At 34.4% G+C, this 19,140-nt stretch overlaps 1 protein-coding gene across 1 annotated transcript; it reads left to right on the forward strand.

Moving 5' to 3' along the window:
- Positions 1 to 1,600: 1,600 nt before the first annotated feature.
- LOC128156433 (uncharacterized) lies at positions 1,601 to 16,318 on the forward strand. Its single transcript, XM_052818581.1, has 7 exons — positions 1,601 to 1,663; positions 1,817 to 2,086; positions 2,215 to 2,301; positions 2,379 to 2,486; positions 2,908 to 3,108; positions 3,574 to 3,678; positions 15,887 to 16,318. Exons 1-7 carry the CDS (start codon positions 1,601 to 1,603, stop codon positions 16,316 to 16,318), a joined length of 1,266 nt encoding a protein of 421 aa, XP_052674541.1.
- Positions 16,319 to 19,140: the final 2,822 nt, after the last annotated feature.

Here is a 19,140-nt window from a genome sequence, read left to right on the forward strand (position 1 = left end):
AAAAATACATTAAAACTTTTTTCTTTTCTAAATAAAAGATTTTTAATATCTTTACAAATCATATTTTAGATATAGGGTAGATCTGGTGGTTAATTTTGTAGACCATCCAGGCTCCTTAAATAGTGTTTAATCTTATATTATAGGCACTTGTAAAGTACATTTCATTCCTACATGTAACATGTAAATAAAAATTGTGCGCAATAAAGGCAAACTTGATATTAAACACAATGTAATTGATTAATAGTAAATGCATCAAATTGGTACTTTTTTGTACAAAACATGTCATTTATTATTTTCATAATTCTAAGTACATGTAACTGTTGAATGAAATAATGCAAGTCTTTATATATGCACACATTATGATAGCATTTGCCCGATGCCTCGTATTATATTAGCTGTGATCGGACAAGTTCATTGCAAAAATGAATTCATTTGGTTTAAATCAACGTATTCCATGTTATATCTAAAATCTTACATCTCTTGCCCAAACTTTTGATCTTTTTTTTCTACCAAATTCGAGTTAAACCTCAAAATTTTTAACCTTTTTTTTTCTTTGATCCCCCAACACACACACACACACACACACACACACACACACACACACACACACACACACACAAGCGCAAGCACGCACGCACGCACGTACACAAATGAAAACAAAACAGCATTGATTAATGAAGTGATATAATTTGTACTTTTTTCTCCGCAAAATTTTTGAATTCTTTTGGGTGAAAATGAACTAGTCAAGAAAACATAGATTAGAAAAAGTGAGTCTTTCTTTTGTCAAAATTTCAGTGTAAAAATGTTAAATGCAATGAAACGCAAAAAGAAGGTTATTGACAACCACCATTATTTCTGTTTTGATTTTGGGCGAAGCTGTTTGTGTAGACATAAAAAAAATACTTTACAAAAACATAATTCTTGTATTCAGGATCCAACCTCTTTAAATACGAATCTATTTTTTTTTCTAGGTCTGTACTTTCACTTTTACACTGTGTCATTGTATATATTTTTCTAGACTTATAATCTATAACGTTAACAAATCAAACAATCTAAATTATGTTTAATTTCTTTATGTCAGAATGTTGCATATCAAATAATACAGATTTTAATAGATAATATAAAGGGGCATGGAACGATTTGGTCAAATTTTAATTTCCTTTATTTACATCCTCACTAGCCAAGGATTTTCGGTATACTCCGCTCCAAATAATTCGCTGGGTTTAGGGGGAGCGGAATGGACCAAACCCCCATGGCCAGCGAAGATGTTTATTCATTGTGTATATTTTGATACGGGTCTAAACCTGAAATTTTTAAAATGTAAACAAAAACATGACCTTAGCTTGGATTACGTAACAAAAATTTGTGAGCTCTGTATATTGCTTTTAACTTGACGATCGACACTCAAATTTTCGTTCAGAATGAAAAAAATGCATTATTGAAGCATAGTATTCATTAAAAATGGGGAAGGGTTTGATCAAAATCATGACTATGCCCCTTTAAATGCTAAACCTTGCATTTTTATTGTAGATCATTAGTAAATCTTCTTAATTTCATGATATTTATCGAATAGTTTGGTATTTTTGATTTTTTTTTTCAGATGACGCGTTCAAATCTAGTTAAATCCGCCATATTGGCTTGGATAGTAACCATTCTTCTCTCAGTAAGGATTTTCTTTAGTAGCACAAAGTAATTCCTTGATAATATTATTCTACATGTACATTAAACTTTTAAATAAATTTTTATCCTCAGCAGTTAAAAATCATGTTTAAAAATCATTTATACACATCAATTTTGCTTTTTATAATTTTCACAGATCGCCAGTGGACCACTGATAAAAATGAGTTTATCAATGGAGGACTATTACGATGGCCTCATTGTGCATAAAAAGTTACAGAACTTGAACATCACCACATCTAGTGATTATGTTGGCATCAAAAATACAACCAAACAATTTTTTGATCGTTTTGCCAATTTCTTGGAATGCGTTCTAGGTCTTAACATAATTTTGACAATCTTGGTGATCTTCTCACAAATGTTTTATGAGAAGATATTATACGCCGCCGCAGCAGTTGTGTTCCTTATAGTATGTATTTAACATACCATTCATTCTCATTTGAGCTTAAGTTCAATGAGTGTTTAAGAGCTTTTGGTATAGACGTAAGAAAAACACTTAGGTATTTTTTATGTAAAATGAACGTTGTTCTTTTACAGTTTACCGCTGCCTTCGTAGTTTTCTCTGTTATGTCGGCTTTACCTTATAAGGATCTGTACAATGAACATATCGATCCTCACAAAACGGTAATATTCGCTCAATACAACTCCATTATTTAAAAGTGTGATTATAATTCAAATAATGTTATTTTTAATCACAACAGAGTGATTTACATGGTCAAATGACGTCTTCATTAAAAGACAATTATTGGAATGACAACTTTACCACTGGAACTAAGATGTCCAATAACTGGAATCATCTATTCATAGACGTAAGTGAATGTAAAACTTTTCAGTCTAACAGACTTTGAATCAATCTACGAAAACGTCTATTTTATTTATTGTACAGGTAAACGGATGAATGAAAATATTATTTTGATTGATAAAACAGTGTTTAAAATGGGGGTTTTCAATTGATTGTCTATAAGAAACCTTTCACAGAAAAAAAGTCATAAAATTAAAAGGGTTGTATCATAACGACAAGCATGGATTTCAGGTTTTCTCAACATTTTCAGGTTATCCACACAAAACCTGAAATCCATGCTTGTCGTTAGGATTTTGTTAAAAATGCCGAGAAAAAAATCATACTTATGAAAGGGAATAAAATATGCAACACACATTTTAATGGCATTCATTTATGCATACGTAGGATCTCTCTAGCATAGTACTATGAGAAGGCATGCAATATTTCAGTTCGAATGTTGCGGCGTGAACAGAGTGGCAGGAACTACCAACGACTTCGATCACACATCATGGTGTACCACAAATGGCAGTTGTCAGGCCACCGCCTCGCAGATACCAAAAACGTGCTGCAAAGGTTTTACAGAGTATGATTATCAAAACGCTCATTCCGACTGTCATTCCTCTGTTAGCCCCGGCTTTTACTATGACAAGGTAACGGCACACACACACACACACACACACACACACACACACACACACACACACACACACACACACACACACACACAGGTAAAATATGATTGTAAAAATAAATGAAAATAGATAAAAGAAAGGAGATTTCAAACGTGTTCTAACATTTTATTCTCACAATTTTAAATTTGTTGTGTTTGCTTGAAAAAAAATATGACCCAGAGACATGACTGTGTTCAATGTGAATTTATAAATGGATTAAACGCAAAGGAATCCAAGTAATTTGATATGAATGATGCGTTTGATTAGATATTTAATCCTATTCGAGTTAAATTTTGTTTTATTGGTTCAAAATATGATATGTTTAGTGTCAATTATTATTTAGATTGTATGTTAATCTTTCATTAATTTTTTACAAAGCACAGAACAAGCAATTAGGGTGTTTTCAGTGGAGAAATAAAATAATTCCTTTTTCCCACATTAAAGGGTTGCTTTTCTGTCATCAAGAAAGAGGTTATAAAAGAACGGATTCAATTTGGTTCTTTTTACGAAGACATTCTTAGAGAGGGGCTAAGAGTGATTCTGGTCATGGTAAGTAAATTTTGTGAACATTATTTTGTAAAGCAACCTATAGACCCTTTCATGATAACTGCGGTACTGCCCTCTTGCAGGGCAAATTGATTTACTTTGCCGACGTTTAACGAGGCCGAGTACAGAACGAGTACGCACGCTTTTGCGCAGCGTTTCATTTGTATTGTGACGTCATCTTTTTGCTTTGTTGACGCCATGGCGTGATAGTTTCAACAGCGAAATTTGTTGAAAATAGCGCATTTGATGCGTAAAATTGATATTATATTGTGGAATAAACATAAATGTTTCTAAGTATAAGCTATATTTCGGCTCGGGTCGAAAACGTGAAGAGGGTTTAGCAAGCCTAGCCCTCTGTTACGTTTTCTTAACCCGCCTAAATATAGATTAATTCATATATTTCAGGACAGTTACCATGTATTTTATATTAATGACCCTTAATATGTGATGTTATATATTTATTTATTACTTACATATGTCTGAACGTTTTAATAATACTATAAAGATCACCATTTCCGCCTTAGCCAAATAAAAAATAGCCATAATCCGACAAATCTGGGAAATTGGGCATACAAAAAGCAACTTTGATAAGACCCCTGGAACAAACCAGTAGGTAAAAGTGTTTTTTTATTTGACCATTTGATGCCTTTTAGCAATAACTTTAATATGTAGAACAGAAAAAGAAATCTCTAGGGCAGAAGTTTAAAAAAAATGTAAGAAATGTGCAAAATTGATACATTTCAAGCAAAATCCCATACAGTCCTATGTTAAAAATTAACAAACTTTGAGATGACCCCTTAAACAAACGGTGTGGTAAATGTCTTATTTTTTTTATATGAAAATAATAATTATATTAGTAGAAATTCATGTAAAAAATTACATTAAAAAATCTAGGGCAGAACAAATTAGACCCGGCCTCGTTAAGTAGGAAGATAATTAAATGACGTAATTGAAACAATTGACGTTACGTCATGTATCACGAAACTATGTCATATTGCCCTGCAAAAGAGCAGTACCGCAGTAACCTTGAAAGGGTCAATACCTTTATATCTTCTTATCGCTCTACACTTAATTCCAAAAGTAACGTGCAATGCAGCTGTCCGGTTGTTTTCTTTAACTGTAGATTCCTAATGAAACGTGCAGAATTAATTTCCGCGTAAAATTACAAGAGGCAACCCTCGCAGATTTTAAAATCTCACTTCATTTTTCAGAAAGTTTTGGACTATAGAAAATTATAACAAAAAAATGGTGATCGCGATTTCACATTCTCGCGATTCGATACAAAACGGCGAAATTGCGGATTTTAAGTAATCGCGTAAAATAAGGAATTTGCTGATTACATTATTCTAGAATATGTGAATCGATACGTCGTAATACGAATGTATCGTGATACATTCCGGATTATCAAATTAACTACGACTTTTCGTTAATATTGCAGAATAACCCATGAGACCGAGAAATTGTACTTGCTATTTTGTAATATAAAGACAAAGGCGCTTTTATATATATATATATATATATATATATATATATATATATATATATATATATATATATATATATATATATATATAGAATAATTCTGCTGTCTGTGATCTAATTCAAGAGAATGCGTCGTTTCATTCATATGATGAATCATGACGATTCTCTGAAAGAATCAAATACAAATACAATATTACAAATCACTCACACACACATTTATATGTACGCAACAGATATAACAAACAATACAGCCTTTTAAGTATTTAAATAAAAAATAAAGGTTCACAGATGTTATTGTTGTTCAATAAACTTAGGCAGCTTCGAGTGAGGCCATCTCTACCCACATTTACTTCCATAACTCGACCTAGCGGCCACTGTCCTCTAGAAACGTTTTCTTGAGCTATCCAAACCATGTCACCTATTTGAATATTTGACATCGGCCTTTGACACCTTTGTCTGACTTGCAATAGGGGCAAATACTCATGCATCCATCTTTTCCAGAACACATTTGCAATATACTGGACCTGTTTCCACCATCGCCTAGCATATACGTCTTTTTTCCTGAAGATACCTTGTGGAATACATGAATTCGTTTTCATCAAAAGTAACAGGTGGCTGGTCATTTGGGTCGTCACTTTTAGAAGAAATTGGTCTGTCATTTAAGATTTTTTCGACTTCAGTCATCACTGTTAATAGCTGTTCATCTGTGAGAAGCTGTTCATTGGCAATTGCTTTTAGAATAGAACGTGTTGTCCTTATCATTCTTTCAAATGCTCCACCCATGTGACTGGCTAACGGAGGGTTAAAATGCCATTCAATTTCTTGTTGGAACATATTTCTGCTGATTTTAGACTGGTTCCAGTCTCTGATTGATTTGCGCAACTCGTGGTCACCACTTACAAAGTTAGTGCCATTATCACTGTAGACCTTTTCTGGGACTCCTCGTCGACTGGTAAAACTAGAAAATAAGCAACCATATCTCTTTACATGTGAACGGTGTGATTTCACCAGAAGCAGACTAAAATAGTCTATGCCGACAAACGTAAATGGAGGTTTGTTTGCTGTTGTCTGTTCTTTCAGTAGAGGTGCCATTTTTTGTTTACAAAACGCTCTATGTCGATGTTTACAAGGTACTCAGTGTCCAACGATTCTTTTTACAGCACTGAGTCCTCTCAATATCCAAAACTTTTTGCGCGTTTCAGAAAGCACTCGTTGTTTTCCCATATGTCCTTGAATCTCGTGGTAGAACCGAATAATAAGGTCTATAACATGATGTTTGCTCGGCAGTTTGATGGGAGATGCATTCAATTCTTTGAAATGAAGACGTCCTTTGGCTAGAACAATACCATAATCTAGTGTAGGGTTTAAGTTTGCGATACGACTATCAATTTTGATAGGTATCCCCTTCCTCATACTTTCAAGCTCTTCTGCAAAGGAACAACACTGCACATGCTTCAGAATCACTTCTGTAGCTTCTCTCATCTCTTTGAGAGACAGTTCTTCTTTTGCACATGAAATGGGATGTTTCAAATACTGTTGTCTGCAATAGGTCTTGAACTTAATCATCCTTGCGACTGCTCGTCTAAGTTTGGTCCCATCCGAGTAATATTCAATAAGTCTTTCAATACAACCAACAGTTGTTGTATATACTGCGATTTCTTTCTTGACCTCGGCGTCATTTTCAGCTATATCTGGGACTTTGTTTGACGCTTCTTGTGGCCAATGGGTTGGGTCTTGAAACAGGAAATTAGGCCCCTTCAACGAAAACTACAGTTTTTCAGTATCGCATGCAGTGATGCCTTTTGAAGCTACATCAACCGGGTTTGATGTAGAACCGACATGATGCCACTGATCAGGAGTTGTCATCTCCTAAATCTCACTGAGACGATTTCCAACATGGGTCTTGAAACGACGTGATTCATTCCTTCGGTCCAAAAGTAGGTCTGTGTAAATGTATACAGCTCCTGATAGTTCAAAACGTGGAATACTCTGTTGTTTGATAGGCGCTAATCTAGATTTCCCTAGTACAAGAGACACGTCAACATTGTCTTCTATATCCACGACTCGTAGATATGCACAGGCACCATTACCCATTTCGGACCTATCACTAAAAATGTGAAGTTGAATGCTCTTGATGTCTTCAAAGTGGTTTGGTATGAAGTATCACCAAAGCGATATGTTTTCTATGAAGGATAAAGTTTTATGCCAGCTTTGCCATTCCTGTTTGATCTCTTCTGGGATTTCATCATCCCAACCTATTTTCAATCGGCAAAGCCTTTGTACCAAGGCCTTTGCCTGAAGTGTTACAGGGGATATCAATCCTAGTGGATCATAGATTGCGCTTATGGTGGACACTATGCCTCGTTTTGTTCGCAGTTTCTATCAAATTTTACCTTGAATCCGATTGAATCGTTTTCAACGTTCCACTGAACACCAAGTGTGCGATTCACTGGTAAAGTACTAGAATCCTGACCTAGTGCAATTACTGTCGGAGCTCGATCTTCCTCTGGTATTGAACGGTCTTGCTATTACTCATCCATTTTGTGAGCCGAAATCATCCAATTGCCATTAACGATTGCAAATCTGTAGCAAGTTTTGTAGTACCCTCTTCGGTCGGGGCAGATTTCAACAAGTCATCAACATAGAACTTTTTTTCGAACTGTTGATATAACTTCTGACTCAAACTTATCTGAGTTATCTGTAGCTGTGCGTCTAAAAGCAAATGCAGCAGAGCTTGGGGATGATGTGGCTCCAAAGAGATGTACTTTCATCTAGTACCATTTAGGATCCTGATTTAAGTTACCATTAGGCCACCAAAGAAACCTTAAGGCATCCTGGCCCTCTTCAATTACTCTCACTTGATGGAACATTGCTGCATTGGCGATTTTGTCCTGCCTGAATCGTAGAAGTACACTAACCAAACTGTTCATCAAATCTGGTCCCTGTAACAATTTGCTGTTAAGTGATCTGCCTTGATATGTGGCTGCGCAGTCAAATACGACACGTACTTTGCCAGGTATGTGCTCGTTAATCACAGGATGGTGAGGTAGATACCATACACGATTTGTATTCATCCCACTTTTGGTGACTTCTGTAGCGTATCCTTTCTCGATATAGTCATTTATTACTTTTGTACATTTCGTGTAGATTTGGATTGAGTATCAGCTTTTTACGTAAATTTTGTAATTTTGAATGCACAAGAGGAAGATTGTTTGGTAGACTTGCATTCTTATCTTTCCAAGGTAGTTGGAGCTTATAGTGACCATCCTCCTGAATAACTGTAGATTCCATAATTGCGAGAGCTCGTTTATCTTCCACAGACATACTGGTTTTGTTGCTCGATATTTTATCATCAAAATCAGTGTTCCAGATTCTCCCAAGGAGTTTTTGGAGAAGTACTTCCTTTGCGTTCTCGAAGTTTATGTTGGCCGAGTTTCTTCGTGAGTCTATGTGCACTTGTCCGCGAACTACCCATCCCAAGTGAGTACGGATTGCATATGGATGGTTTATATCGCCAGCTCGCACTTCGAGCGGAATGTGTGCGATAGGATTATCTGTACCAATCAATATCATCACATCATCTGTCTCAATCTGTGGGATGCTAAGATCTGACAGTAGGGGAAAGGGCCCAAATCGGCTTTCCTCGCGGCTAAGCGTGCTGATACTGGAAGTTTTTTGATGGACCACACTCTTTGCAGTGGTATCACATGATCACCACCCATAGGTTTTACGTCTAAGTTGACTTCCTTGCCAACATTTGCACTGTGTCTTGAGGTTATTTTTGACATTTTGTATGTCACAGGCTTGCTCGGAATATCCAGGGCACTTAGAAGGCGTTCATCACACAAGGTCTTGTCTGTTCCATCGTTGAGTAATGCATAAGTTTGTAAAGACCTACCCTCTTTACCAACAACGGTAATAGGAACAAGATCGTTCTCGTTGCGAGCAACGAGTGTGTTTTCCGTCCGATTTTTGAATAAATGAGATAAAATCCTTCACTTTTAAGACTAAATTGTTAATCAACGCAATAAAAAAATGAGGAAAAAATTTTTCGGCACCCGAACCTTGAACCCGGGTCGCCTGGGCACATGTCCACGACTCTAACGACCGAGTTACTCAGACTCTCGCTTCAGGACTTTGATGCTTAATATCTCCGGAACACATCAATCGATTTCAAAACAAATTACATATTCTGATTCAGTAAAAGAGTCTCTATCAACCCATTAGAAAAATATATTAAAAGCAAAAAGTTAAAAAAAAATCGATTTTTTATATTTCCTTCCGGTGACGACCGGAAGTGACGTCGGACGTTTTTATGACCATGTTGCAACAGGTAAAAGTGATGTCTATCTTCACTGAAAATTTCAGCCCTATATCTTTATTCGTCTAGCCGACAAAATTGACTTTTAAAAATAGTAAACGGACGATAACTTCCAACCGGAAGTGATTATCAAGAAATTGAAACGGCGGTACAAACTTCAGATGCCGACACATCATCCCTTAAAATTTGAAGAAAATCGAATGAGCCATCTTCGAGATATCGCCTGCACAAAATTTGTTAGACAAAAAAAGAATAAAAAGAATAATAAGACTAGATACGATCTCGTTACGAGTAACGAGTAGGTCTTCCGTTCAATTTTTAAACGATACGATTAAAATATAAATGAAATTTCAAATTTCCCCCTCAACCACTCCCTTTCAGATAATGCATACGATTGTCAATATCCCTTGAAATGCTTAACAAAGAGTTTTGCTTTTTCACATACAGCACATTTAAGGTTTAAGATTTTAGTCCCCTAAAATCCCTAATTACGTTATTAATTGGTTTAGAAATTCGTTTTACAAAGTGCTATTGTTACGACCAACAACTTTGTTTCTATAATGCATTACAAAATCTTTATCGTTTTTAAGTTATTTGTAATAGACTTTACGAGTATCTTGGCCCCTAATTTAAGGGGCCAGTCCTATTTTCTTGAGTTCATTTGAACGGTCTCACGAATACTAACATTTTTTGTTCTTACACTTATCTAGAATTGTTGTTCATTTTTTAGATACAAATGATTGAATATTTTAGGGGCCAGCCCTCTAGATCCTTAATGGGGACAGACATTGGTGTTTTGATTAATGGAATCGATTAAAATCATCAATGCAAGCATTTTCTCTTCAACAATGCTTAACAAAATATGTCTATTTTTCTAGATAAATTGAGTCAAAGTTTTAGTACTTTGGCCCCTAAAAATCCCTAATTACGTAATAAATGGGCGTAGCAACGATCTTGCCTAATAGATATTGTTACGGTCAACAACTTTGCTTCTGTAATGCATTACAAAATATTTATCGTTTTGAAGTTATTTGTAATAGAGTTTATGAAAGTCTTGGCCCCTAATTTAAGGGGCCAGCCCCTATTTCTTGATTTTGTTGGAAAGGACTTTTGATTATCTACCACTTTAATTATATATGTTTTAACAAAATATCAACTCATAAAAAGATACAGATCAAAACGTATGAAAAATTTGATTCGAAATTCGTACCCAATTTTCGAGCCTAGGCGAGCTCATAGAAATGGCGCCACTGGCGATAAAAAACTACTTTGTGCACAACTTTAACCTATGGTCTACCTATCCTGAACATTTCATATTCCTATCTCTGATAGTCTCTGAGTTTATGTCTGCACAAAATGGGTCGTAAAAACTGACAAAATCGGCCGTAAATCGGAACCGGAAGTGCCGATTTTAAAATTTCAAAAAACCTCTAAAATTATGACCACTAGCAATCATCTGTGAAAAACTGGTCGAAATCGGCCGAATAGTTTTCGAGATATCGCGTGCACAAAATTTGGGGAAAAAAATAATAATAACTAGATACGACCTCGTTACGAGTAACGAGTAGGTCTTCCGTCCGATTTTTTTTTTTTTTAGATAAAATGATACCATGAGATATCGACACAATTTCAAAATTACCCCCCCCCCCAAAAAAAAAAAAAAAAAAAAAATTTGAAGATAAAGAATAAAAACCCTAATTACGTCAGACATGGGCCTGACGATGACTCTTTCAAACCGATAATGTAGAGATCAACAACTTTGATTTTTATAATGCATAACAAAATATTTATCGTTTTCAAGTTATTCGTAATAGAATTTACGAGTCTCTTGGTCCCTAATTAAAGGGGCCAGCCCCTTTTTCTTGATTTTATTGGATAGAACTTTTGATTCTCTACTACTTTTGTCCTATATGTCTTGTCAAAATATCAACTGATAAAAAGATAATGATCAAAACATATGGAAATTTTGATTCGAAATATGTACCCCATTTTTGTGCCTAAGCGAGCTCCAAGGAATAGCGCCACTGGTGCAAAACAACTAAATAGTGCACAACTTCAAACCATGCTCTACCTATCCTGAAAATTTCAAAGTCATATCTCTTTTAGTTTCTGAGATCAACTCTGCACAAAATTGGTCGTAAAAAATTACAAAATCGACCGTAAATCCGGACCGGAAGTGACGACGACAAAAAATTCAAAAACATATAAAATCCAGATAATTTCCCATCATCTGTGAAAAAATTGTTCAGATCGGTTGAGTAGTTTTCGAGAAATCGCGTGCACAAGATTTGGAAAAAAAAATAATAATAAACAGTACGAAAACAATAAGGTCTTCCGGTGGAAACGGAAGACCTTAATAAGAAACAGTACGAAAACTATAAGGTCTTCCGTTGGAAACGGAAGACCTTAAAAAGTGAAAAAGAAAAAATAGAATAATAGTAGGGTCTTCCGCTGAAGACGGAAGACCCTAATGATTCCCAAACAGTTCTTGATTTCGTTTTTTGTAGATGCACAATGAACTGAGGATCGATCAACACTTAACTGATTTTCACGTACAACCGATTGTTCAACTCTCAGTTGACTTCCATTACTTACAACCCATTTGTGCAAAAGCGTGTGATGTTTAACATTACAACCAGATACTGAACAAGCTTTTCGTTTTCTACATTTGCTGGAAAAATGATTTCCTTTCAAACAATTGTAGCATAACTTAAGTTTGCGTAACAATGAAACACTGTCGTTTAAGCTCATGAGCTTAAATTTTCCACAAGTCGCTAAATCCACACATGTACCTGAACAACATCTACAATATCGCTCACTGCCTGATTTTTCTGCTTTACTTTGGGTAACTAACGTAGTAACTTTGCCCTTAACATTCCAATCAAATTCATGAAATATTGCATGTCGATTTCTGTTCTCGGTGTGAGACCTTGGGTTGTTCTCACGTACAAGGTCAAGGCCAATTCTTGAAAGGAGATTCTTGCCCTTTCATCAACAAACTTTGTCAAATCCGAGAACCGCGGCTCTCTACCGGACTCTGTGATTGAGTGAGCAACATCCACCCACATGGTCCTTCGATGAATAGGTAATCTTCTAACAATGCGTCTCAAGTTTTCGAGTTGTTAATATCTGACTTAAACCCTAATTGTGACGATGTAATTTCACACTTTTGCATTTCTAAAGCAAGTTTTGACAATTCATTGACATTGGATGCTTTGATTTCAATGCCATTAACAATTTTCTCGATAAATGATCTTGCAACTAAATGTGACATGCCATATCGTGAGAATAATATTTTTCTTGCTTTAAGATACCCTTCTTTTGGCTCTAAAAGTAAACAGTCCTCAATTGAGGATTTTGCCTCACCGTTAGAATATTGAATCAAATAACTCAATCTTAACTGATGATCGCTAACCCGACATTTTGTCTCAAAGTTCTTAATAAACTTACAGTAATCAATAGAGTTACCACTAAATGTTAGTAATTCTGGCTTCAGTAAGGTGAATCCTTCTTGTAGAGATGACACCAGTTTCTCAAAGGCACTCTCTATATCGCTCGTCTGTTGTGAAGTTTCTGGAATAGATGTGGCGTGCATATTGAAATCCTCCATGACTCGTACATCTTGGTGACCATCTCTAGGTGTTTGGTCCTCGAACTGCCTGGCTAATTTCCCATGTACCACTGAATCAGTGACGACGGATTCCGGAGTAAGCATCGATGTCGTTTCCTCTTTTAACGCTTCTTGTAGTACGCTCTCGACTATCATGGATTCCTCCACTTCAGCATTTGTTCGAATAATTCTTGCTTCATTTCCAGATCTTTGCGGGCTCGCTCAAGTTCTTGTCTTTCTTTAAGCTTTCTTAGCTTGTGCTCGGCCACTAACCTCATAACTTTGGCGTTCTGAAGTTTAGACCGTGACGAAAAAACAGACCTAACTGAATGGTGTGAGTTGCTGATAATGGAACCCTCAACATCGAGCATCTCCTCTCGGTGCCTGTGTTTCGCACTGCACTCGGAAAATCGTTCTCGGAATTCACTAAGGTTCTGTACACAGCTGTCAAAACTCGTCTCTTAACTTTCTCTTACTTCTGGTTGCGTACACGCATCCAAACACAATGAGTGACTTGCTTTAAACTGTTCGAATTGTTCGCACAATTTTTCGTAAAGCTGTTTCACACGTTTTTCATTGTCGTATGATATCATATTTTTCTCCAAGTCCTTGTACAATTTTGTAATCTGAGCCATATGTACACTTCTGCTACGTCATAAATCGCCGAACGATATTCCTTTCTCCGACGACATATTTTGCGTTGAGAATTTTTAGACTTTTAATAAATCTGTTGTCTATGATCTAATTCAAGAGTATGCGTTGTTTCACTTGGTTTTATTCATATGATGTATCATGACGATTCTCTGAAAGAATCAAATACAAATACAATTTTACAAATCACTCGCAACAAATATGACAAAAAATACAGCCTTTTAAGTATTTAAATAAAAAATAAAGGTTCACAGATGTAATTGTTGTTCAATAAACTTGCGTACGTACTATAGATTAATAATCTAAACAAACTATATACATCAGTAAATAATTATAATTTCTTACCAAAATTTGATCTCTGTATACACAAGTAAACAGCAGTTACGTTTCAATATACCAATAAACAAGTAATTACGTTAACGACGTCATAGTCATGACAACTCGTGCAACGTTGTGCCAAAAATATAACGCTCCAATTCTTTAACGTAAAAACATATAAATAAGAATAAACAATTTTACTACATATATATGTGTGTGTGTGTGTGTCTGTGTGTGTGTGTGTGGTCCTAAGGGAGTCATCAAAATTAGCGCCGTTATAATACACCGGTGCACTCTTTCCTGACTTTTCTAAGTAAAAAATCTTAAAAAGTAACATTTAGTCGCATGACCTTTTGACCTATTAAATAACCTGTCGTACAACTTTTTGGAATGGAGGCATATAATCCTTGAATATAGTGCCTTGGAAGTGAACTCCACATTTCTCTCACTTTTGCAGGCAGATCTCCTCTGGTTTTGATGTTGTTTATTTTCTCTTTGCAAACGGATTTAAATTTTTCGCAATACATTGGTCCGGTGATTGGGATGGCCAATTTTAAGATTTGACATTTGTCGTTTTTTCCATCGCTTTGATTCGTTTGAAGTATGTACGGGGGGTTGTCTTCTTTGAATAAAAATCGTTGTCAGGGAAATGCCAAGCTAAAACCGGCCACAAATTTTTATCTAAAATGTCAATATATATATTCGGGAATTGATATTGCCATCAATTTCTGTAAATGTTCTGATCCCATTATGGGAAATACAACCCCATGGCAAAAAACTTATGTTTGCCTCATGGCCCTAAACATTCCGGTCGCCAGATTTTATCAGCTCTCCTACATTGCTCTCTGAATTGTTAATGTTTTGCAAATTTTCCTCTTTGTAATGCCAGAAAAAACTTTTGACAGTTCGGATAGAAACTGAAGAAGGTAATAGTATACTACATTAATTTGTTGTGTTATTTATAAAAGAGATGACATAAAATATATGTGTTTCATCTATTTATTTGATTTATATGCACTCACTGGCTGTACATGATGTCAGAAGTGACGCTTTTTTATAATTCAATCAAAATCAATCAAAAATTGACATTTTTCTTATCTTTTTTCGAATGGGAAATATAGAGCGACTCTTTGAACAAGAACGAACTTTTTGTCACTTATAAGTATTGGGGAGAAACATCTTTGGTGAAAATATTTTGTTTGTATAAGCAGTCGCTCAATGTTTCCGTAAAGAAAAACTGCCTCAAAACAAGCCGGTTTATGCAAAAAATGAGAAAATGGCGGGAAAAGGTAAACTTTCTGATGTCATTTTTTAAATTGTGGGCTTTAAAATCAAAATGAAAATTATGAAAAAACTTCAAATGTATATTTGTACAAATAAAACAAAAATTACAGTAAAATGACAATGTTCATTTTAGGGGGCCATTTTAGGCTCAAACCATATATAGTCCTTTTCTGTATCCAAAAATTTACGAGTTTTTGTTACATTGAAATGTAAATGTTGTAAGATTTTTATTATATATATTGATTTACTGAAAGAAGCTACGCTAGTGTGAACCGTGAAATGTGAACCGTTAGGTTGGTTGTTTTTTTTTTGTTTTTTTTTTTTTTTTTTGGGGGGGGGGGGTCTTTTTTCTATCGTCTTTTAAACATAATTTCTGGGTAATTTAACATGTTCAAAAATTGTGAAAGTTGATAAAACTCATGTACATGTATATCTAATCCTATTTCTACCTTTTTTTCAGAATCATTCACATTTTATTTCGATGTTCAAGATTTTTTACATGAACTTGGTGTGTGATTATATATCAAAACTTTTGTATGTTTTAGGGGTCCTGTTCATGCTTAAGCTTGCTTGGAACATGTGTTTTTATTGGCATTTGTTTGAAGGAAATGACTTCAAAACCTATCAATGGATCAACTGCCCAGGGTCATGTAGAGCACGTGTGTCCAAATTCGCAAACTAACAATGTATCAGCTACGCAGGGAAATGTCAATCAAGCATGTTCGACTTCTCAAACTAACAATGCATCAACAACGAACGGACAGGTCCAGCAATGTTGTCAAACTACGCAAGTTGACAATGCATCAACTGGGCTGGAACGTTACCAGAACGTAGATCCGAAATCGCATGCTAACAATGCATCAACTGCGCCCGGACATGCCAAAAACATTATTTCGGAGTTAAACGGAAACAATAATTCTGATTCAACTGTGACTGAACATACCGATGAAAAGACACGAGAAAATACTGTATTGTGAAATAAAATGACTGCATTGATAATATAATGAGAAATAATTGGATTTTTAAAAATTATCAGCTGTCTTTAGAAAATATTTATATTTTTAAAAATATACTTGAAGAATAATTGGTTGGGACTTTCGAATAACATCGGTATGTGCACATTTTCATGGTACTTGAGTTCAAGATAACTTTAATACTGGAAATCCATTAAAAGACTAAAGATTTAAATTTAATTTTTAACTTAAAAGTTGTATCGTCGGAGGCTCTAACTTCGTTTCAGGCATTTCTCGCCAAGGACCATTTCTCATTTTTTAACCAAAATCGATGTACATGTAACAATGCATTGACGAATAATGGTCCTTTGTGACTATTGGTCGGATGCCAGCACGGTCTTTGAGGTGTTTCCCTTCTGTTTTCCTCGCTTATCTCGAGAAACTTAGTACGAGGTTGCTAAAATAATCTAATATATAATAAAGTCAAACGAAGAAATAGAAGTTCTTTATATTTAGGCTATTAATAACTTAGTGTAACAAGTTTAACCGACTTCTATTGTGGCACATTTTGTTAGGTAACGACTCATGTGCCTCCGAAAACATATTTTTTATGTACAAAGAAATACACAAAGGTTATGATTTTTTCTTGAATACTATAGTCAATTGATCAGAGTGTTTAGTTTGCTTTGAAATTTTACACTGAGAACAGTGTTGTCGTTTTTTTGTTTCAACAAAGCAATGTTTCTGCTACAAACAACTTATATTCAAAGAAAAATATTTTTCAGCTCATAAATACTTGTACTTAATGTCTTTTAATTAAATGCTTTTAAATCAAATTATAAATAATTCAGCTTAATGTCCCTAAACAAATGTTCTGGTTTTTCCTTTCTTCCTTCAAGTTACATTGTATGCTTTTTGAGCTGTATGTCTCACAAAGCCACCAAAACGTCTCTAGTTTTAAAAATGCTGACTTGGGGTGGGGGTGGGGGCTAGAAAACTAAAATATTTATAGAAAAGTACTATATATCTATGATATTTGTCAAATTTTCCACCATAGTTTGCCATTTTTAAAGTGTTTCCGGTACATTAAATTGTATTGCTTTTTTTTTTTAGAAGAGTTGATAAAAGATATATTTTGTACCTATTTATTTGATTTATTTGCACTCACTTTCTCTTAAAGAGCCATCTCAAAATACATGTATGTAAGAAATTGCAATTTTTTGCACTTCGAAGCAGATTATAGAAATGATAAACATTTCATCAAATTGTAATATATGATTAGCAATATTAAACAATATGTAGAAGAAAATTTTGTTATTTAAATTCGTCATATGAAGATATCAAAACTTATCAAACGTTTTGTTTGTAGTATTACAGGTACAAACGTACACTGGTACATTGGATTTATTCAAGAATTGTGAAAAATACCCAAATGATAGCGTATTTCTGTGTGTAAAACTCCCAGATTGTACAATTTTTACTTTTGTCAATATTTAATAACATTCTATTACAAAGATTCATTTTATTATAATAGTCATGAAGCACAACGGCATTGCACACCTGCATAATAACTAAACAAAAATAATTGTGTTCTGTTTACTATGATTTGTTTATTGAATTGTATCCCATAGAATTCTATTTTTTAAAAGATATGAATATATACGATATTTTTCTAGGATGTACAAAACCACATGCAATTATAACTAACGGGGTTTTTTTTTTTTTTTTTACAAATATCTTATTCAGTAATAAACAGATTTTCTATTTTCATGTAAAAAAAAAACCCAAACTTTTTGTATCTTGTTTGAAATGTATTTTATTTTACTATATCATAACCCCCAATCTGAAGTAGATAAGATTATACTGTTTTGCATGTACCCTCGAGTGTCTGTCTATTTGTATGTCTGTCCTTAATAAATTTCTGTCGCATTTTCTCAGCAACTATTTACCGCAGATGCTTGAAATTTTATAACACTTTTAGTTAATGTATGCCACATAGTATAATTTTCTTTTGTACCAATCAGATTTTAACTTTCTTTTAAATGATGACTTTTTTAAGCCTAAATATTTTTTAAAATTTCGGCAAATATTTCTCAGCAACCGTTTATCGCAAATACTTGAAATTCTAACACACTCTTTGTTTATGCTTGCCATACGATGGCTTGCATTTCTTTTTAGCAAATTCGTTATTAACTTCCTGTAAACTATGGACTCTGATTATTTTGTATATTTAGATCAGAGCGGAGGTATCACTACTGGCTCATAGATATCATGTAGCCTTATATATCTATGATTTTGTTTGTTCGGTTAGTTTATTATTGGCTTCTTTAATTACCCTCCTTTGTGGTAAAGGTTTAAATATAATCCATAATATTTCATTGTAATGTAATTTTGAATTAAGTGGTTTTATTTATTCCGTACAAATACATGTATACCCAAGTCAGTGTAATAAATTGTCGTATCCATTTTTTTGTTTTGTTAATTTATCATAAACAAAAATACGTGTTGAGAGTTTCAACTTGAAACTTTACAATATATTATGTTTAACATACTTTATGAGAAAAAATATATTTATTAGCTCATTAATATTATTGTTGTTGTCCTGCACTTGGTTACATATAATCCCCAGCTCTCTTATTGATGGATATCAAACAATCCTAAAGGGTAATGTTTTATTTTCCTACAGTATTTTAAAATTCGCGAGATGTGCTTTAATTTCTTGCTTTTAATATTAGGGTGTGTGTGTGTGTGTGTGTGTGTGTGTGTGTGTGTGTGTGTGTGTGTATATATATATATATATATATATATATATATATATATATAATAAAAAATAACAGAAAGCCGAT

Source organism: Crassostrea angulata, chromosome 7, assembly GCF_025612915.1.
Source record: "Crassostrea angulata isolate pt1a10 chromosome 7, ASM2561291v2, whole genome shotgun sequence".
NCBI lineage: Eukaryota > Metazoa > Mollusca > Bivalvia > Ostreida > Ostreidae > Magallana > Magallana angulata.